Source organism: Zeugodacus cucurbitae, chromosome 4 (assembly GCF_028554725.1).
Source record: "Zeugodacus cucurbitae isolate PBARC_wt_2022May chromosome 4, idZeuCucr1.2, whole genome shotgun sequence".
NCBI classification, from domain to species: Eukaryota; Metazoa; Arthropoda; class Insecta; order Diptera; family Tephritidae; genus Zeugodacus; species Zeugodacus cucurbitae.
In genome coordinates, this window is record NC_071669.1 from 11278560 (window position 1) to 11302599 (window position 24040).

The window sequence follows — 24040 nt, forward strand, 5'->3', positions numbered from 1 at the left end:
GTCGTAATGAAGGAGAATGTGGCCCGATGTCCCAATCTCATCTGCGGAAGTATGGATAATAGCACTTAATTTTACACACAAGGATCTTAAAGTGGACTTTGTACTGTTGTTATGACTGAAATTGCTATAGAATCCATTTCAATCCATAACTCAATGAAGTACTCGAAGTGAGTTCAGTAATTTATCAATGTGTTAAGCTCGGTTTTCGGGTTATTCGAATAATTTTTAGAGCCCTACTAACAACATGAAACTTGAATTGAAACAAACGACTCATATCAGATCTATAGTTAGATCATAAGAAAACTTATAACTGTACTTTTTAAACAATATTAATGACTATTTGTTTACTCAGATACTACTGAAATAGATTTATATGAAAATGTGACCAGTAGTTCGCAAAATCACCTATTCTACACCAAACCAAAAATTTAAAAAATAATATTATTTATAAATAATAAAAGCAGATGCCTTGTTATTTCAACAAAGCAAAACTCATAAATCTCAAACACTGCTTAATAGATCACAACCGCTGCTATCTCATGCGAATTTTTATTTAGACAATAGTAACGCCATCAAAAATGATAATGACATTGAGGTAGCTTTAATTTTGCAAATACACACTAATAACAAATGCAACGAAGCATTCATTACGCTATTGTATCATCATAACAGTTGTGTGGTGAAGGCTAATTATATGCTGTTGTCAAAATTTTTGAATTGAGCTTTGCGGTTTTTTTTGAAGTTATACTTCTTATACGACTTCGGAAAAGGTTGCGATAATTGTTTAACGCTTCAGTGGAGAGTGAATAGCATTGAACAATTAACGCGAGAGAGAGAGAGAGTGAATGAGAGTAAAGCAGAGAACTTAAAGCACTTGCCACGCTTATGCTATTTGAGCAATTCTTGTTATTATAGAACAATGTGAAAATTTTTGACATATTGTACGCATATGTATGATTGTATGCTTGCGCATTATTTTTCTTTCGTTTCTGTTTCATTTCTGCGAATTCTCAACTATTTTGTGTGACTTTTGGTTGAGCTACTCTGCGTTGGCCGTTTAAAAGTTAAGACTATACTTTATCATTTCTGTAGTCAGTCTTCATTTATTTTCTTTGCAAATCGAAAGTATTAGCACCCGCGATGAGGGTTTTATCTGACAGCGTGAGGTTTATGAACTTCATTTCTAATTTTGTCTTGTGGCATATTAGAAATGATGTTTCTTCGATGATCGCTCGGTTACAACGGATAAAACGTCTTCTGAGTGGTGACTCAACGAAATGAAACAAGAAATTCAGGCGTTGATATTTATCACAATGAGCAAGACAAATGTCATATTCCCATTCCTCATTTAGATATAAAGGGTCCGTACGCTAGTGATGCTGATGTGACGATATCAACATCAAGAAGAATTGGCGATTTGTGTGCGGTAGAATGCAAAATGAACTCTAGCGATAATCATCATAGTAAAAAATTGAATTTAATTGCCATTTATATGTCAACAAATTCATCGATGAGAGATATAAAATTGTTCATCGGTAAAGCTTTATTACCGTTGTCAACTGCAGGTTCGCAAGCTTTTGCAGATATTATCGGAGAACCAGTAGAGTATAGCGAACAACCGGTACTCCTTGCGGGAGATGTCAATGTAAATTTCTCATTGCCAGAAGCTGAACCCTAACTGGCATTCCTCAGAGAGAAATTTTCATTAGAAATGATCAATGGAAGGAATGATCCTACGACAAAAGGAGGTACGACTATTGTTGCGCTATTCGCGAGAAATATAGATAAAATAGATGTAAGGCATTTCATATCGTATTTTAGTTATCATAATCCAATTGTAAATATTATAGATATCAATCCGTCAGAACCCAGAAATGATAAATGATTTGGACTTTGCTTTATAAAATCTGTATAATAAATTTATAAAATGTGAATTTAAGAAAGTGTTGGTCACTCCACCATATTTTTATCCTTTCCCTCTCGCTAGTTTTCTTTCATACAAAATTATATGCATTTCTTGGAATATCACTAAGAAGTATAACTTCTTCCGCGCGTAGGTTTTATTATTTATTTTATATTTTCTTTCGTAATAATTTTAGTTTTTGTTTTTTATTTTGTAGACCAATAACCTTATTCTAATAAATCTAGTTATAATGACTTTCTCCCCGAATTTCCCAAACTTAAAACCCTACCCTAATATCAGACAAGCAACCTTAACACAATATTGATTGCAATTACATTTAAGTTTTTCCAACTTTCATTTTGTATTGAGAGAAAAGTAAAAGTCACATTGACATCAAATTGCGCATCAAGTCAATTGGGTAAATTACCGAGTTCGCGCAATAAACCGTAAGAATTGCGGCAAACGCCTCATTATGCTCACCAATACAATACGTAAATATGTACATCCTGGGTCTCCACGTACATACATATAATATTTTTTTATGAAAATGCCACTAAATTGTCAATTACAGTTGCGTTTGTGCCACGTGTGTGTGTGTGTGTGCCGATCTTCACAGTTGACGGCCTCATTATTACTTCATATATTCATATTTGCCGCCAAAGTGGAGGTCAAACTGATTACGGTAAATAAAGTATTGTATTGACTTGAAGAAAGTGTTTATTCAATGTTTTGAGGTCATTTGCGTAAAGGTTGGCAACTTTAGCACTAAACAATTGCACATAATTTGTTTGTGGAAGAAGTTTTCTTCGGACTAATAAACAAAATTGTGAGGTTAGTTTCTTCTAGCAGAAATTGTATGAAAGTGATGTAGACCTTTCTGACTATTTTAGAAGGGTGATTATTTGAAGAAAGAGAGAGAGAGAGAGTGAGAAGTGATTTGTGAGTGATCTCTAAACATAAGTATATAGTAAATTTAAGTTTAGAATGAAGCTCAATCAGAGTTCGATCGTTCAGAGTAGCCTCTTAAGAAGATTTAAAAACTATTCTTCAAATAAATTCATTAAAATTTCACTGTCAGCTATATATAGATATTTAATTCCGAAACTTCACTCCACTCACCACTATCACGTGGATGTCTATGCTTTGGATCATGCATCTCTTTGAATTCCAACAAAATTCCTTTCTCCTTCTCCTTAATCAGTATGTCCAATTCATCGCTGACCTTTCCTTGCGCATTGCGTTGCGTCAAGACTTGTATATCTTCGCCGGTTGGTAGAAATTTCAAACTTTGCTGCTCAAAATAAGCAGCCAGTTGTTCATTGTCTATCTTGAAACCCTTTGGACGATGTTCGTCGATTGTGTGCTCCGGTTCGAATTCGATTTGTCCCAAGCCTAGATTGTACATCAAATGCTCGAGACCCTGTAAGGTAAGGAATAAATAATTTAATGACAATTTTAATATCAAAGTAAAGAGTTTAAGATTTAAAGAAGTTGTGAAAGGTATATAGAGTACCGTTAACCTAAAACAACGTTCGAAATGTGCCGATTTTTCAGGTTTTCATGGGCTCAAATTGGAGAAAGCATATAATGAAGGATTTCTGATGGGTTCGTGCTCTTAGGTGGGCGACCTGGAGTTTCCTAAGATACTAGGGTTACTATGATTGATTAAATATTCCGACTGTAATAATTATGATTCTTTTAAATAATAATGAGTTTAATTTAGACATTAGTGCTTAACAATAACCTCAATTAGTCTATATCTCCATTCCATAAACTATAGTAGGTACCCTCGTAAATAAATTGGCTAGTTTCTTACGCTTCAGCAAGCATTCTAATATAAATGTACACTTGTTCTTACTTGAAAGTTTAGCCGTTAATTAGTAAAACATCATTAGTTGTTGTTGTGTATTCTTCGAAGCTCATAATATTGACTTTTGGTAATTATGTAACTATTGTTGCAATTTGTCGATAAATATTTATTAGTGCATGTGCAAAATATTTGTAAAACAATTGGTTTGATGTTTAATTAGTAATTAGAGTGTACTGTGACGTACATGAAAATCGCAGAGTCTTGCTAAATGACTAGCAATGTTACGATTATATCATGAATGACGTCATCAAAACGGTAATTAAGTAATTTAGTGCAGGTTCGTAGTACTAAAGATTTTTCAAAAATAATAATGAAAATTTACAAATAAACAAGAAAAAACGTTAACTTCGGCTGTACCGAAGCTAATATACTCTTCACAGGTGCATTTCTTTTAGTAACTATGTGTTTAAGCAAATCTAAAGACGTAAGAAAAAGTAAGTAAAAAAAGAAAACATTTTACCAATTCCTTTTTACCGGGTTGTTTGCTAGAAACATTAAGATTATATAGTGAACCGATCTGAACAATTTTTTCGGAGATTAAATTATTACCTTAAGCAGTAATCCATGTCAAATTTCGTGAAGATACCACGTCAAATGCGAAAATTTTCCATACAAGCCATTGATTCCGATCGTTCGGTTTGTATGGCAGCTAAATGCTATAGTGAACCGATCTGAACAATTTTTTTGGAGATTAAATTATTTCTATGAGCAATAACTCACACCAAATTTCGTGAAGATATGTAGTAAAATGCGGAAGTTTTCCATACAAGCCCTTGAATCCGATTGGCAGCTATATGATATAGTGGTCCGATATCGGCAGTTCCGACAAATGAGCAGCTTCTTGAAGAGAAAATGACATCTGCAAAATTTCAAAGCGATATCTTAAAAACTGAAGGGCTAGTTCGTATATATACAGACAGACGGACGGACGGACAGACAGACGGACATGGCTAAATCGACTCAGTTCAACATACTGATCATTTATATATATACTTTATAGGGTCTCCGACGCTTCCTTCTGGGTGTTACAAACTTCGTGACAAACTTAATATACCCTGTTCAGGGTATAAAAATATAAAAAGTATCAAAAAATGTAAATAAAAAATTTTCAGTACGTTATGCATAAAATGTACCGTTATCAAAAAATTTTAATACATCAACTAATACATATATATATGTTTATGTACTAATTTTTTCCATACTATACTAAATTGGCATTGTTTTGCTTAACTAAAGTGCTGACTTGCATATTAAATGGTGCAGAAAAACCTTAAACACAATAAATATTGCGTATACGCCACATACACAACGACTATTGGGAAAAAAAATTAAAAATAAAATGAAGTGGAGTGGAGTAATTGCTGTTATTATGTATTATTGTTTATATTAATACAGTAAAAACATTGAAACATATGTCTCTCCTGAACAAATGCATACAACACAGTTGAAGTAGCTAGAAAACAACAAATAATTTACTAGAGAATTTGTTTAGCGGCGACAGTTGCTTGTATGTATATAATTGATTGCTTATTAAAGTACCTTAGTGAGCAATAAAAATGCAACAGTTATGTTTTATTACATGTATACATATAAAGATAGCTTTTGTTTACGTTTCATGTCAAAAAGATAACCTCAAAATTTTTTCGAATAAATGGAAAACACTGCACAAATTACTGTTTAAGGGGTTAGGGGTAGCCAGGATTTTCAAAAAATAATTTTTTTTTTGTTTGCATTTTTGTTAAGTGTAATATCTTAAAAATATTCTCTGAAAATTTGAAGTTGATCCGATAATTACTTTTCGAGTTATTCGACAAATAAAAAAGAGCGCTCGGGCACTCCAACATGCTAGTGTGAAACTTTCAATGCGTTTTTCTCAAAACTATGTTTTTTTAAACTGGTGACAACTGTAACTGGATAACCGCTCGGTAGATTTTAATGAAATTCATTACAGCTTTTAGAATACATAATAAACTCAGGACTGATCGAAGAATTTTTTTCAAAAATTTCGATTTTTTAAGACCAATTAACTGTTGATTTTTTTCACAAAAATCTAGAAAAAAATTTCCTGAGGCCGCCATTTTGTTAATTTTTGAAAAAAAAAGTCGGTCAGGCCCAGGATTATCTATTTATAAAACTATTTTTTCTATCCGATTGATTATAGATGAATCTCCAAGTACTTATGATTGTCACCGCAAGCAATTTTTTTTTGAAAGTGAGTCAACACACACAACTCTAACTTTGGAAATTATAATTTTTTTTTTAATTTTCGTGACTTTAAGTCAAAACATTGTATAATGAAAATTCTCATTTTTTCGTGTCTCTGACAACCTCTAACCCCTTAAGTGCAGTCAATAAATAATAAATGTACTATATGACCACAATTTTTCAAAATTCAAAAATTAAGTATACGAGGTGTGTTCAAAAAATAACGGGAATTTTCGAAAAAAACACACCACAAATTACAGTTTAAGCGCGGTCCAAAACTTGTACTACATAAACACAATTTTTTAAAAATTCAAACATTAAGTATACTAGTTGTGTTCAAAAATTAACGAGAATTTTCCTTTTTTTTATATATTCATTCGTCAAAATTAATGTTGTAGTCTTTAAAATAGTTCCCATAGTTCGATAATATGCACTTCTTCCAATTTTTTGGATAATCTATGGCACTTTCAGCGATTTCTTGCATGCTTGTAAATCGATGGCCTTGAAAGTTCACTTCATTTTTGGATATTAGAAAAAGTCACTCGGAGTCATGTCTGGGAAATATGGAGGCTGCAGCATCGTAACAGTATAGATTTTGGTCAAGAATTTACGAATAAGTGAATGAAGTGTGTGCTTTTTACAAACGAAAATCGATAAGCTCGTTAAAACACATCCAATCCTAGCATAATCATTCATAATAAATATTTTTTTTTCTAAATTCAACTCTTCAAACTCTTGAAATTTTCAATTTTACAATTCCCGTTATTTTTTGAACACAACAAGTACAATGGCTGCGAATTTTTGTTAGCCACTGTTGGCATTTTCCACACTAATGGCCTACAACACCTTGACACCTTGGTTTAGTGAGTGTGTTAGCTGCATATCGTAATGCTAAAAAATGCGCTGTTAATACTAAACAGCGCCTATATACTACACAAGTATTTGTAAAATGTGCTAAACTATTGCTTTAATAGCTTTAAAATGTAGTAAAACGGTTTTGCATGGCATACAAATACGAGTATGGCAAATTGCCTCACTAAATATTGGCCAATAAATAATAATATGCATATATATATATATATATATGTGGTTAAGTGCATAAATAATACAGTGCTGAATGAAAAAGTTTATTGGCATTTACGCTGAATTTCGTTTATTTCGGTCACGCACGCGTTTTGAGCAATGTTCGCACGCTTATGAGCAACATATATACAAATATATATACACGAATATATAGATAGATGCGCAAGCGTTGGGCCCATTGTGCGCACACAAGCTTACTTTGCGTTGAGTTTTAATTAACATAGATTTTTAGTTATGTAGGAAGCAAGATGCCATGCCAAAAACTTAAACAAATCACAAGTGACAAGTGTGATAAATCTATTGCTGACGAAGTTTGCCAAACTTTTCGACTTTTATGTTTATGGAAAGTAAAATTGTGTGTGCACTAGCTCGCTTGTGTTTTGTTTTTGGGGATTGCCAGTGTCTTCTGGTTTTTTCAACTCACATAGACGAGTAAGATTTTGCTCGTAAAAGGATGCCTGCAAACTCAATAGGAAAAAATTACATTTTCTGTTAATTCTGTATGAAGATGAGTGTCACTAGGACACGTAGGGATTATTAACGTTTTAACCTAGTAGGTGCTGAGAAGCAGTAAAGCATCTCAAGCAGACAAAGCTCAACCACATCTATTTGATAGATTTATTATATCGACTTGTACTCTCTTTTGTATTAAAATGAGGGGTATTTTTTCGAAAACAATTTGCTTTCAGTGCAGATCATTGATCGAATATTTAAGATTTCGAATACAAATAAGCTTCCAGGCTTCAATTAAAAGTAAATAGCATTTTAAACATTCAGAGTCGATGATTTTGTGCTATAGATTTATAAAAGATCACTTAGTTCTACCTAATAATTCTAATACTGTGTTTGTGGAGGGAACACTTCTCCAGTCTGCTGAATGGCAGTGAAAGTACAACACCAGGAGATGGCGAACCCGATGCCCTAATCGACGACGATGGAACAGATGTTCCATTGCCCGACCGTGAAGAAATTAGAACAGCAATTACCCGCCTGAAGAACAATAGGGCGGCGGGTGCCGATGGATTACTGGCCGAGCTATTCAAATACGGCGGCGAAGAGCTGATAAGGTGCTTGCATCAGCTTCTTTGCTGTATATGGTCGGAAGAAAGTATGCCTGACGATTGGAATCTCAGTGTACTCTGCCCAATACACAAAAAGGGAGACCCCACAAGGAGTCCACAAGGAGCTGCCTTTATGCCGCGATGTCTGAATTTGGTATCCCCGCAAAACTAATACGGCTGTGTAAGCTGACGTTGAGCAATACCAAATGCTCCGTCAGGATCGGGAAGGATCTCTCTTCTGCTTTTTCCCGCCTAGATAAGGAAGCGAAGCGAATGGGTCTGGTGGTGAACGGGGACAAGACGAAATATCTCCTGTCATTAAACAAACAGTCAGCGCATTCGCATCACTGTTGACAGTCATAACTTGAAGTTGTAGATACCTGGGCACGACGAACAAGAACTAAACTCTACAAGTCCCTCATCATTCCCGTCCTACTTTATGGTGCAGAAGCATGGACGGTGTCAACATCCGATGAGACGGCACTAGGAGTTTTCGAGAGAAAGGATTTCTGGTCCCTTAAACATTGGCAACGGCGAATACCGCAGACGATGGAATGATGAGCTGTATGTGTTATTCGACGACATAGACATAGTCCAGCGAATAAAAAGACAGCGGCTACGCTGGCTGGGTAATGTTGTTCGAATGGACGAAAGTACTCCAGCTCTGAAAGTGTTCGATGCAGTACCTGCTGGTGGAAGCCGAGGAAGGGGGAGACCTCCACTCCGTAAAAAGGACCAGGTGGAGAAGGACCTGTCTTCACTTGGTATTACCAATTAGCGCCAAACTGCCAAAAGGAGAGATGCGTGGCGCGCTGTTGTGGACTCGGCTATAACCGCGTAAGCGGTGTCTACGCCAGTCAAGAAGAGACTTAGTTCTAACTAAATTCAGTAAGTAAAGTAAATTCCTTAGTATTTCCTCAACAAAAGTGACTTCATTCATCTGCGTAAAGATTTCCTCGCAGTCTTGACAACTCCACACATACCTTTATTTAAGTACAACAAAAAATGCGAGTCGCCTGCGACACCACCCATCCGCTTTTTAGTAACTTTGTTGATGGCGACAGTAAAATCTATGCGCAACGCATACAAATTTGCATAGATTTTTATTGAGTACTACAAAAGCACATAAGAATATATACATAACATGTGCTGGAGATGCTTCTAAGCATTGACTATATGAATATATATGTATATTTGTATATACATATATTTGACGGCATACCTGCTTATGCATATGTTTTCAATAATCAACCTGTTTTTATTATTCGCACTCGCACAATAGCATATTTGCATGCAAACTTTGCCATGGCAATTAATGCTTTTATATCAGTGAATAGTCGCAGAAAATTGTGTTTTTTTTGGAATTTATCAGCTAACATTGGAAAATATATATATTTGTATATATACTTTTAGTAACATATATTGAAGTTGTTTCATTGTCTGTGCATGAAAGTGAATTTTATATATGTACATATGTTTGTATATGCTATATATAATAATAATATATATATAAATTTTATAATTTATTACATTTGCTTCCAATATTTTAACAATATTTTTCTGTTTGCTTTGCATCACTCACGTTCTAAGTTATAGTTTGCGTTCCGACACATGTCGACTATTAAATTTATATTGCCATTTACGTCATTTACATACAAATCGCTTTACACACGTGTGTAAACATGAGAATGCTTAAGGCAGTAGTCTGCTTTAGCAGCCGAAAAAAAGCGTTTTTATAGCAATTTTTTTGAAAGGGAAGGAAATGATCACGGTAAACGGAATTTTAAGACGATAGTGTACTATATTTAAGGCATAAAAAACAATATTTTTTTTTTTAAATATTGAAATTTTTTCAAAGTTGTAAGTACTTTTCTGGAGCGCCTGGAGTCTGCACTTGTAAATCGGTGCCGGTGATGGAGGTCGTGCGATGCATCTGAAACAGTCGAACCAAATTTTTTTTTTAATTTTTATAAGTTTCTTTTCTTTATGAACTAAAAAAATACCGAAGAAGTTATAAAATTCAAAATTTGTTCGAAGTTTGAAAAAAAATTCACTTTTTTAAGAAAAAAAAATTGTCTTTAAGTTGCAAAACAAGTAGTTTAAATAATACTTTTGTCCAACTTTTTTAGTTCAAATAGAAGATAATTTAATACTGAAGCTAGATCACTAGGTTTTTATTTCGATCGGACATATATTCTTTTTGCTATCGCCGGCACCGTTTTTTAACACTTGTGAAAATGAAAACTCGAGAAAACGCGCATTAAAGTTTTCGGTCCAAAAAAATATATTTCGCACCTGCTCGACGCTCGGCCACTAAAACTGCTCTAGCTTCGAAAATATGTCGAATTGACCTCTGAAATTTTAAATACATATTCTTGTATAGTTTTGGAAGAGATTTAAAACAAAGAGATGGAAGAGATGTAAAGTAGACTACTGCCTTAAACTTTTTTAAAATTATTCTGTATTATCCGTGTAGTCATTTTTTTCCACCACTAGTCAAGCATATTATGTATTATTTACTACATATTTAACTTATTTGTATATAATATTTCCACATTTAGATTTTTTTAAAATAACCGTTACACAAGTATATGTATAATAAAACTTACAACAAAAGTCTCACTTTCTATATATAGTATTATCGATTAATTTCTGTCGATTTTTTAAAGAGTTTAAACTTGATTCCCACACATTCTGACTATATAGATATATAGTTACTAATTGAAGCTTTAATTTAAGAACGAGGGGTGTCTGTATCACAACTATTGCACTTAATTAGCAGCTATGCTCTGTGTGATTCACGTCTTCACTTCATTTTTTTACTATTTACTAGATATTGACAGCTAATAAATATAATCCTTTGTTCAAATGTAGACTTTTACTTGTTCTAAACGCGAAAATAAAGAAAATAAAATTCTATTTTAATATTTATTTTTTTTATTCATTATAGCATACCATAGCACAGACCTTTTGTGCAAGTATAGACACCTTTTCCAGCCATTGCGTGTGCCGGCTAAGCTCAAACGCTGCTAGGTACTTTCGTTTGAATTGTAAATTAATTAAAAGAAAACATGGCTCGCGCTAAAATTTACACATAAATTCAATTACATAACTTACTAGAATTGTTTAAATATTAATTTGCATTATTTAATACACAATTAATAGTAATAATTAACATTTTCACAAACGACAATTAAGCGAACTACAATTTTGCTGCGAAAAACGGAACGGGAACTAGTAGAAAATGCGAGTAGACCAAATAGGGTTGCTAAGTTTTATTTTTTTTTTTTTTGGAATATCAGTTTAATATAATTTACATTAATTTAATTAAAAGTCTGAGATATAGTACATAAATTATAAAACAATTCTTTAATGTACAGCAGGAAGAATAATTAAATTAAATATAATAAACACATTAATTATGCTGAAACATTTATAAACACGAATTCATTAGCGATAAATTTGCGCTCCACAATTCCTCTATTTCTAATCAATTCCAATATCGATTGCAACTCTACAGCCTCTACCAACGCTTCCTTTCAGTTCCCGTTCCTTTTTAACGTCGCAAAAATGTAGCGGGTACGCGTTCTCGTTTTAAATATTAAAATTCGTGGTAAAAATTGTATTAAATTACATAATTTCGTGATAAATCAAGAGTACTAATGTTCCTTAAACGTTTTATACAAAAAAATTCGTGCGGGCGTTGTTTTCGTTAAGATAATTTGCAAGTGAAAATTATGTGCGCAGCAGCGGTTGGCGTCGGAGCGCTTAAGCATAGCTGGCTTGCGCGTCAGTTAAGACGCATACATATGTGAAGCTGTATGTATGCATTGCGCGAAATAGTCGAAATAGCAAAACTCCGAAAATTTTGTTGGTAATTGCTTTCGCATAAATTACAAGAACTGCAATGCTTGCAAGTCTAGCGACATCTGCAAAAGGTTAGCGATTTGAGCAGGCATAAGGAAATAGCGCAAGAATTGGGAATTGCGCAGCATAAACATATAATGCAACTCTACAGTTTCAACATTAAAAGTAATCCTATTTCCTTTTCCACGCAGTTTCTTTCAGTTCCCGTGTCTTTTTGACAGCGAAAAAATTAGCCGGTAACGCGTCGGTATGTCGGTGAATTTAATAAAAAACGTCGTTAATTGCGTGTTAAATTTAATATTTCGGTGATAAAATATAAACAATGTTGTTATATAAACGATTTGTATAAAAATTATTATGCGCACAATGTTTTTAATACGATTTTGTGCAAGTGAAGAGAATGTGCGCAGCAGTGATTGCCGCAGGCAGTGGCAGAGCAGCGCAGCAGCTCTATAAGTATGAAAGAATGTATATGAGTGTGCCAAGAGAAAAATTAAAGAAAATGAAAGACCATTGTCGGTAATATTTTTTGGATATATATTACAACAACAAGAAGTGATTATAGGACACTATTTAACTTAGTGACAATCTTAGCGAATAAATGTGCCTGTGTAAATGGCGTGTAATAAATAAACATAAAGAATTGTTGCGAAAGAACTTTCGTCGCGTTTTGTCGGTACGTGAAAGTGAAAAATTCTGATGAACGTAGATTTTGTGGAAGTTTGTGTCCTGTGTTATCAAAAAAAAAAATGTTACATTTTAATAAAAGAAGTGTATATACTAATGAGACAGTTAAATAGCAAAAACAAGTAAAAGTATTTGTAAGTTAATGGTTTAATTTAATGGTGCTCATTGTTGACGGATTGCTGAAATATGCTGTTAATACGTAAGGTGAGTCTTTTTTATAAAATATTCTTAAATGAAATGTGTTTCGAATCAATAATATATAATAGTGCTTAAATATTTTTTACGTGTTGATATCATTTTATTTTTTTGAAATCGATTTTAATTATTATTTTTAAATCCTGTATAATTTTGATATGTTTTAACACATAAACGATTTTTTTTATCTAAAACTAAACTTTTTTTTTGTAATTTTATAAACGCACACAATATATAATTGGTTTATATTTTATATTGTGTGTATTTTTAATAACAAGTTTTAAAGTAAATTTCGAATATCAGCAGAAACCAAAATTTTATTTGTTCACAAAATTAGTTACAGATAAATAATATAATTGAAAACCAAAATATAACATTTTTATAATATCAAAATTAAAAAAACAGAATTTAAAAAATTTAAATTAACTATTTTTTTTAAATAATAAATTCAAAAAATTTAATTTTGTGTGTGTTTTGCGGTGTTACTAACAAGGTTTATAGAAAATTTCGATTATCATTAGAAACCTTAATTTTATTTGGTTACGAAATTATTTATAGATATATAACTTGATTGAAAACAAAAATATAATTTTTTTATAATATTAAAAATCAAAAGTAACAAAATTGTTTATGCTTTTATAAAGCTTTAGCTTTTGAAAAAATAATAAACTGTATCAGAAAAATAACACACATTGCTTGATCTACACGTGAATCTAAAAATATTTAATTACTTATTAAATACTTCCGCTCTATTATAGTTTAGCATTTAATTACTACAAATATTGTAAAATAAATTTGCTCACGAAACGTTATTTTAATAACGATAAAAAATCGCGTTTAGAATAACGCAAAACTGAGTCGGTGCTAATTAATTCAGTTTTTAATTGCAATAGTGTGCATACATTTCGCATACAATGTTTACGACAATACGTTTACGAGATTACGGCAATACATTTATTATAAAAACGGGGGTTTTCAGTTATGGGAAAATTTGATATGTATTTCATAAGATTTGCTGTCAAATTGTTTAGTTTTTGAATGCAAATAAGCGATGATAATATAATATATGAAATTTAATATTTTATTTATAAATTGTATAAATTAATTCAATTAAATAATAAATAAATTAAATATTTTTTATTAAACTGCAGACTTAAAATTTCGTTAAAAAAATAAAAAAATAATAATTTTAATAAAGTAATAAATAAACAAATAAAAATTAATATTTTGTTTTTATAAATTGAATAAATTAATTTAATTTAATTCTAAATAAATTTAATATAATAATTTAAAATTTCATTAAAAAAATTAAAAATAATAATAAATTTAATTTCATAAAATATAAAAAAAAAATAAATAAAATATAATATTTTTTTTTATAAATTGAATAAATTATAAATAAATTTCAAAAAAAATTTATTAAAAAAAAATGAAAAATAATAATAAATTTAATTTAATAAAATTAAAAAAAAATAAAATATAATATTTTTTTAATAATAATAATATAATAATAATAATATAATAAATTGAATAAATCATAAATAAATTTAATAAAGTAATTAATACTTGAAAATTCCATTAAAAAATTAAAAAAAAAAATAAATAAATTTAATTTAATAATATATAAAAAATATCATAAATTTAATATATAATTAGTAATTTAAAATTTCATTAAAAAATTAAAACAAAAATAATTAATTTAATTTAATAAAATATAAAAAAAAATAAAATATATTATTTCTTTTATAAATTAAATGAATTATAAATAAATTTAATAAAGTAATTAATACTTTAAAATTTCATTAAAAAATAAGGAAAAAAAATAATAATTTAATAAAACAAAAATAAATTAATATTTGCAGATTTTAAAATTCCATAAAGCTAATAACTTATCTACCCCAAAAAGCTAAAGATACCGTGTTATTCCATTTGATAAACCTAATCTCTTCAAAACAGCCGTTATACTAACCAACATTTAAATCCAACTTGCAACATTTTTTCGTAAATGAAAGTGAACAAAAATACCTACAAATGCATTAAAATGACGCTTAGTTGTTGTTGACATTACAACTGAAAAGTGACAGCCAGTGCATACGAATTATAACATAATCTTATGTTGTAAATGTCAAGTACTAAGTAAGTGTTTGTGTAAATAAATAAAAATAAATAAATCGCAAACCGTCAATTAAACTTGATTAGAAAGCTGAATGATAGGCATCTAAGTTAAGCGGCTTCTCTTTATGCACGATGCCCTGAATACAGAACATTGAACCAGTTATCAGCCGCTATTGAATTTAATATTAAATAGCTGATTTGATATAAATAAATAAATTTTAAATAAAAATAAATGCGAAATGCGGGAATGGGATGTTGCTCTACTCTCCACTTGTTTGCTAACTGCTGCTGGAGTGCTATCTATTTTTTTTTAATTTAATTTTTTTTTTGTATTTTTTTGTTTTATTACTCAACAAGACAATTTAGCAACACTCTCACAAATCTACTACCATAAATTTAATCAAAACTCGTCATTAAATCTACATGCTTGCATTCTTCTTGTTTGTATGTCTATGAGTTTATAAACGAAAACAAAAAATAATAATAAACGAAAAGTGTAATAGAGCAGATTAAGATATGACTGCTAAACGCTTATGGCACATTGTATCGTCACTTTGAGATCAAGCTTATATGGAGATCAAGTGAGAAGAATGTCAGATAACTGGGCAGTTAGTTAGTTGGCGTTGATAAGAGGTGTGCATACATACATATGTACATAACCGTTTAAAGTAGTCAACAGCACAGTGGGTTGTCTTCAGAAAAGAAGACATATATGCTATATATTTATGTAAATATATCTATATATGTTATATGTTGTTGTATATATCTTTAGATTGTATTTACATATATCTGTATGTCGCAATTTATCTGTCTGTCTGCCTTTTTGTTCAATTATTTACACATTACGACCACGTTGCATACTTAGCGTAGACATGTGCGATAGTGAATTTGTAAATGTGTCTGTTGGATTAAGTAGGAAATTGCATAAAGGAAATGTTACTATATTTTATATCTAATATAAAACTATGTAAATACATTTATATGTGTCTTGCAGTTATATTATTTAGATAATGTATATTTTCTTGTAGTAAACGGTACAAAGAGTTACTATTTATAGAATATAATAATAATAAAATTGATTAAGTGATGTTTATACTAAGTTTTGTATGGAGAATATCATATATTTTCATATCAGACTAAATGAAGAAAAAAGGTTTAAAATATTTTTATTAAAATTAAGTTAATTCTTAAAGGAAATTTTAAAATTTTTAAACACAGTTTTCCATTAAAGTGTTTTTTGTTGTATTGCGGATGGAGACTGTAGCATTTTGTGTACGCAAATCAAGATTTTTAAGCTTTATATGAAGTTTAAATTATTAAAAAAATATTTTGCTTTAATCCCATAAAAAAATTATTATTAATTTTATAAAAAAATTATGAAAAATTTCAAATCTTTAATTTGAAATATTTTATAAAAAAAAAAATCTTTTATTTTAAAAAATTTCTAAAAAAATAATAAAAATTCAAAGTTCTTATTTTTAAATATTAAAAAAAAAAATAATAACAACTTAAAATCTTTAGTTTTAAATATTTTATAAAAAAAATAATAAAAATTCCAAAAGTTTAATTTGAAATTTTTAAAAAAAAAATAATAAAAGATCAAAATCATTGATTTTAAATATTTTATAAGAAAACAAAAAATACAAAATCTTGAATTTAATCAAAATCCTTAATTTTCAATGTTTAAAAAATAATAATAAAAAGTCAAAACTTTAATTTTAAATATTTTATAAAAAAAAGTTTAAAAATTCAAAATCTTTAATTTTAAATATTTTAGAAAAGATAATAAAAATTCAAAATCTTTTATTTTAAATATTTTATAAAAAAATAATAATAATTAAAAATCTTTAATTTTAAATATTAAAAAAAAAATTAATAAAAATTCAAAATCTTTAATTTTAAATATTTTAGAAAAGATAATAAAAATTCAAAATCTTTTATTTTAAATATTTTATAAAAAAATAATAAAAATTCAAAATCTTTAATATTAAATATTTTATAAAAAAAAATTTAAAAATACAAAATCTTTAATTTTAAATATTTTTTAAAAAAATTAATATAAATACAAAATCTTTAATTTTAAATATTTTAGAAAAGAAAAAAAAATTCAAAATCTTTAATTTTAAATATTTTAGAAAAGATAAAAAAAATTTTAAATCTTTTATTTTAAATATTTTATAAAAAAAATAATAAAAATTTAAAATCTTTAATTTTAAATATTTTATAAAAAGTTTAAAAATACAAATTCTTTAATTTTAAATATTTTTTAAAAAAATTACGAAAAATTCAAAATATTTAATTTTAAATATTTTAGAAAAGATAATAAAAAATCAAAATCTTTAGTTTTAAATATTTTATAAAAAAAATAATAAAAATTCCAAAAGTTTAATTTGAAATTTTTATAAAAAAAATAATAAAAGATTAAAACCATTGATTTTAAATATTTTATAAGAAAACAAAAAATACAAAATCTTTAATTTTAAATATTTTCTAAAAAAAAATTAATAAAAGTTCAAAATTATTTATATTAAACATTTTATAAAAAATAATAAAAATTCAAAATTCAAATTTAATTTTAAATATTTTATAAAAAAATAATAAAAATTCAAAATCTTTATTTTTAAATATTAAAAAAACAAAAAAAAAATAATAACAATTTAAAATCTTTAGTTTTAAATATTTTATAAAAAAATGTTTTAAAATTCAAAATCCTTAATTTTAAATGTTAAAAAAAAAATAATAAAAAGTCAAAACATTAATTTTAAATATTTAAAAAAAATTTATAAAAATTCGAAATCTTTAATATTAAATATTTTATAAAAAAATAGTAAGAAATCAAATTTTTTGATATTAAATATTTTCTAAAAAAATAATAAAAATTCAAAATCTTTAATTATAAATATTTTCTAAAAAAATTAATAATAATTCAAAATCTTTAATATTAAATTTTTTATAAAAAAAAACAAAAAATATAAAATCTTTAATTTTAAATATTTTATAAAAAATAATAAAAATTCAAAATCTTCAGTTTTAAATATTTTATAAAAAATTCAAAAATATTAATTAAAAATAATAATTTAGAAAGTTGCATTAAAAAAACTATACATTTCTTTGTTCACTGCGCACAACAAGAAAGCTCATGCTGTCTTTTACCAGCGCTTAAGTCCATAATCATTGCCGATTTATTTATTTATTTTATATCTTTGACACACACTAGCTGATTGTTGGCTCTCAGCTATGCGGAATTGTTGTATTGACGCTATTCATTATCACATGCAAGCTTGTTTAACTATACTAATATAAAATGCAATGTTTAAGAGAAATTAAAAAATGCCATATTTGCAAAGTGCTTTTGAGTAAAAGTAAAAAGTAATAAACATTTGCTGTAATTATTCTGCTGAAAATGCTGCGACGACAGAGTTGTTGACAAAAAAATAAAAACAACAAAAATTTACGTTTATTTAATTTAAATACAGGTTGACAAAGCCATATGGTATATTTTAAAGCGCGTGAATTGCAATTGAATGGGTTTCTCTAGGAGTTTTTGAATATTTCATTTACTAAAAATTTTGTTATATTTATAATACATTAGACTTGAGTTCTAATCTTAGTTTTTCTCTTAAACTCCGTGTCTCTTAAACAAATTCTTGTACTTTAAAGCCAAAAAATTATCATAATTGTGCGATATCAAACAGAAAAAACTCGAAGATGTAGACTCTTTAACATTATTTACACTTTTCTTCAATAAAAGAAAAAAATTGCTACTCACCTCGAATGAAATCGTGCCACCAGTGCCATATTTTTGAAAAATATGCGCCAAATAACGGTTATATTCTGTGGCAGCATGCGATTGTTGTATTGTGCCGCAGAGGAAACAAACAAAGATCAGACCGAAAATGTGAGCAAGCGCAGATGAAGCCATTTTTCAAATTTATTTTCGAAAGGTTTTAAAAGTAGCGTTTTGTTTGTTTTGAAAAACGGTGTTTTTAGAGTCCAAAATGTGTTTTAGCGAAATTATTGTTTGGAAAATTTATTTCTAAACTCTTTTTTGTGTTCAAAATATCTTTTTAGCTGTTCAAATTTCGTTATATTAAAGTGTTCCACTTGTTCATATTTTAAACTAGTGTCTTATAATAAACAAATAACGGGTTTTTAGAGTCTAAAACGTGTTTCAGCGAAATTATTGTTTGGAAAATTAAGTTTTAAACTCTTTATGTGCTCAATATATTTTTAGCTGCTCAAATTTCGTTATATTAAAGTGTTCCACTTGTTCATATTTTTTATTTTTTATTTCCGAAAATACTTATTTATATTTTAAATCCGTTAAAAAATCGTGTGTGTGCCGGATTCTGCGCTTCTTTTTCTTAAAAAAAATTCGCTCGGTTTAATATTTTTACATTTTTTATTTAATTATACGCTTACAAATTTCATTTTGTTATATTTTTGTACATTCGCAACACTTAATATTTCACGCTTGGGCAACAATAATTTCCAACCGCTCGCCAATTAACCGAAATAGTTTCGTTTTATTTTTTTTTTGTATGTGAAATTATGAATTTTTCGTGTCGCTTTTTGGTGTTGTCCGACTACTACTTTGTTTAGCCACAACAAAAGCTGCGCTTAATTTTTTAATACAACCATTGAACGTTCGCACTTGAAACGCCAACCAGCCGTTGTCACTGTCACTTACAACATCTGTACACCCCGTTGCTGTTTATTTACCGAAATTATTTTTATTATTTTTGTTATTTTCTGTTTCTTCGAAATCACTACGAAATCACTTTACACGCTCGCTTCGTTGTGATCCGCTTTACCGTTGAACGGTTGACGGACTATTAAACGGTTTTGGTCTCGAAACGCGCTATTTTAATCCAGTAGCGAGTTTGTTGAGCGATCGGCTTTCGCGCACACGCACACACGTACAGTGTAAGTGAGTCTAAAGATCTACATAGAGACGATCGCTTCTGGAAGTAACGAGTTGTCGGCTTGCATATAGCTGCGCCGATTTGCATGTGTTGTATGTGGGTGTTGGAGCAGCGGAATATTGAGAGAAAGCTTATAGTATGGTACAAAGTTACAGTGACAGTTAAATATTTATGAGGAGGAGCTTAAGAGAGCACTATTTAAGTATTGCGTTATCGTTGGTTGGGGCGTATGAGCAACTTCTATTTATTTATATGGTATAATATATTTGCAAAAGGATTATAACATTCGTGGTGTTTGTTGACTGCATTTGTAATAGCTTCATCTATTTTTTAATATCTTTATAAATATCGTTACTAATTAGTTAAAATTACATTTTTAATTAACATCTAACACGTGTAATTTGTTATATGTATATATTTCACAGCCGCTTTCTAAGCTGTTTACTTGGACAAGCAGTAAGAAAAAATGTATCTCATGGTAAGCGAAAATAAATTTCAGTAGCTTGATCAATCGAAAAATCATAATTTAAATAACGAAAATCATCATATATAGTATATGAGGGTTGAGATAATTCCTGAACCGATTTCACTGATTTTCACCACCAAGGTACACTATATCCAAGACTATACGCTCACTTAATTCTGCTAAGGTATTTTACGTATTAACCCATTTATAGGTTATAAAGCCTGCCATATTTTTGAAAAACCTATAATTAGGTATATGGGAGCTTGGGAAAATTATGACCTGATTTTAACCATTTTTGGTACAGAGATACACTATTAGAAGAAAAATATTCCCTCTGAATTAAATTAAACTATCTGAGAGATTTACCGATATTTTCTGTGAAAATTAACTTTTCGGCACAGAGTTCTTCATGTTCGATATACGGGGTCTCTGTAAAGTTATAGTCCGAGTTTTACAGTTTTTCCACTAGTGATGCCACAGCTCAAATACAGTATTTGATTAAAGTTTTATTCCGTCATCTTCATTGGTTCCCAATATATATATTATAAAGTGAAGGAATCAGATGGTATTCAATATTGATATATGGGAAGTAGACGTGGTTGTGATCCGCCCGAGTTAGATATAGGGTTATATATATCAAAATGATCAGGGTGACGAGACGAGTCAACATCCGAATGTCTGTCTGTCCGTCCGTCCGTCCGTCCGTGCAATGGATAACTTGAGTAAAAATTGAGATATCTTGACTTGATCGGACCACTGCCACGCCCACAAAATGGCGAAAACCGAAAACACATAAAGTGTCATAACTAAGCCATAAATAAAGTTATAAAAGTAAAATTTGGTATGAAAGATCGCACTAGGAAGGGGCATATTTGGATGTAATTTTTTTGGGAAAGTGGGCGTGGCCCCGCCCCCAAATCGGTTATTTGTATATAACTCGCAAACCAATAAAGCTATATAAACCAAACTTTCTGCAGTCAGTTCTCTTATGTACTCCACCACACACCATGAAATCGGATAATAACCACGCCCACCTCCCATACAAAGGTTAGGTTGAAACTTACTAAAAGTGAGTTAACTCAGTAACGAAAAACGCCAGAAACATTAAATTTCACATAAGATATGGCAGATAGAAGCTGCACTCAGATTTTTTTACAAAATGGAAAATGGGCGTGGCATCGCCCACTTATTGGTCAAAAACCATATCTCAGGAACTACTCGACCGCTTTCAATGAAACTTGGTTTGTAATAGTTTTCTTACATCCCAATGATATGTTGTGAAAATAGGCCAAATCGCTTCACAACCACGCCAACTTCCTATATACCAGACTTTTGAAGACGATCTGAATCGGTAACTTTACAATACATAAAGGAAGCACTAGTGAAGATATCGATGCAGAACTTTGCACAAATACTACCTTTATAGTGTGGAAGCCCCATTCTAAAAATCGCCGAAATCGGACCATAGGTTTTCAAGGCCCCATGTATCGAACATGAGGACCTCGGTGCTTCTAACCTAATATTATGGTTTCCAACTTTCAATGGACTTTATACAATATATGTGATGAATATGTGCGTCAAATTGTGTATTATATAATATAAATAAAGTTAAATAAATAAATTGCGAGAGTATAAAATGTTCGGTTACACCCGAACTTAGCCCTTCCTTACTTGTTATTTTATAACTTTATATATGGCTTTTTTATAGCTCTTTAAACGTTTTCGGTTATCGCCATTTTGTGGGCGTGACAATAGTCCGATTTCGCCTATCTACAATACAATCTTATGGTGCCAAGGGACACGTGAAACAAGTTTCATTAAGATATCTCAATTTTTACTCAAGTTACAGCTTGCACGGATGGACGGACATCCGGATTTAAACTCATCTCGTCATCCTAATCATTTTGATATATAAAACTCAATATATGTATGTATATAACTCGTTTAGTTTTAGGTCTTACAAACAAACGTTATGTGAACAAAACTATTATACTCTGTTCAAGAGTATAAAAATGCGAAATATACCAGTGTAAAGTGTAATGTTTTACAATAATATATTGACCTTTCTAGAATATTTACTAAGACTTTACATGTATTTTCTCAATATTTGCACATCGGGTTGTGCTCATCAACACTACTTATTTGTCGCTATCGTAAGAAGAAATGCAAATATCTATATACATATACGTATATTTGTTTTTTTTCACATCTCCTTACCCATATTATTTAACATTTAACTGATAAAAGTCACTATTTATACTATATTATGCGAGAGAGTGTGAACTTTGTTATTGTAGTGTATAGAATGCGTGTTTGTGTTCCCACGACTTGTTGATGTTTATACGCGTATTGTCATGTGCAGATGTGTGATAACGGTGACTGTAAGACATCAGGATGATTTGCAATATTTTCTTTCTCATGAGAAAAGTGTATGAAAATTTACGTTGTAGAAAAGAGCTAGAAGCGGAGGATTAAACTAAACTACTTGCTGCTGGAAAAACAACTTTTATTTATATTTATTTATTTGTGTGTATGTAGGGGAGTAATGGTATCGGCCATTCCGAAGGACGAAGTACAGGTTGATGTTTTGTGTTAAAGTTGATGATAGTTAGAAGAAAAAAGTGCTGCACTTAACCAACTTCAATAAGAGAGCCACTTGTTATTAGCTTTGTTGATTAAAAGTGAGTTTAACATAGAGTTTTCATGTAAAAATAGATTAATTTTCTGTATAAAGTGAGGTTAGTTAGCAGTTTGGATGTGTATTTCTATTGGGTGAGGTTGGAGAGTTTTTTGTAAGCTATTAAATACCTGTTGTATTTCATTATTTTTTTATTGATTATTCAATTACTTTAGCTATATATCATTCCTCACATTTCTGTAACACACTATTGCCTGTAATTAATTTTAATTAAAAAAAATAGATTTATATTTTAATATAAATGTTTATGAACTTTATTAAATTAAGATTCTCAGGTTTAGCTTATAACTCATATAATAAACATACGCATTTTTTTAAACTCATACTATATATAAATTTGATAATAATTTTAACAAACTATTTTATTTTATTTTATTTTATTTTATTTTATTTTACTTTATTTTATTTTATTTTATATTATTTTATTTTATTTTATTTTATTTTATTTTATTTTATTTTAAATTTATTTTATTCTATTTTATTTTATTATTTTTTATTTTATTTTATTATATTTTATTTTATTTCATTTTATTTTATTTATTTTATTTTATTTTATTTTATTTTATTTTAAATTTATTTTATATTATTTTATTTAATTTAATTTAATTTTATTATTTTCTTTTAAAATTAAATCACTCTTTTTCAATTAAAATAGATTTATATTTCATTTCCTTATACTAAAATCATTATTTTCAACTCATAGCACATAACTGTATTTATTTTGTCTTTTTACGCAATTCATTTATAACTAAAAATAATTATAACTTAAAATATTAATTTTTGAGTTTAATTGCAATATTTACAATAAAATATTACTTAAAAAATTATAACGCGATATGATTAAAGAAATATTTTTGGAATATTAAAATTTATTCTGTTTTTTTAATTTTATATTACCTAGTTTCACAGTAAAATGCATGACTGGACAAAGTCCATTGAGTTTCAAAATAGTTTATAGCAGACTG

General features: G+C 29.1%; 1 protein-coding gene and 1 pseudogene across 1 annotated transcript in view; one reads left to right on the top strand and one right to left on the bottom strand.

Moving 5' to 3' along the window:
• LOC105209739 (zinc transporter ZIP6) overlaps positions 1-19834 on the bottom strand; it is a 28521-nt gene extending 8687 nt beyond the window's left edge. The window contains exons 1-2 of the mRNA XM_011180321.3: positions 18756-19834; positions 3023-3323 (exon numbers count right to left, since the gene is read on the bottom strand). Coding sequence (XP_011178623.2) covers positions 3023-3323; positions 18756-18908 — 454 coding nt within the window. The 5' untranslated portion in view covers positions 18909-19834. The remainder of the gene's footprint in view (positions 1-3022; positions 3324-18755) is intronic.
• On the top strand, positions 1067-1266 carry LOC114803776 (small nucleolar RNA U3; annotated as a pseudogene).
• Positions 19835-24040: the final 4206 nt, after the last annotated feature.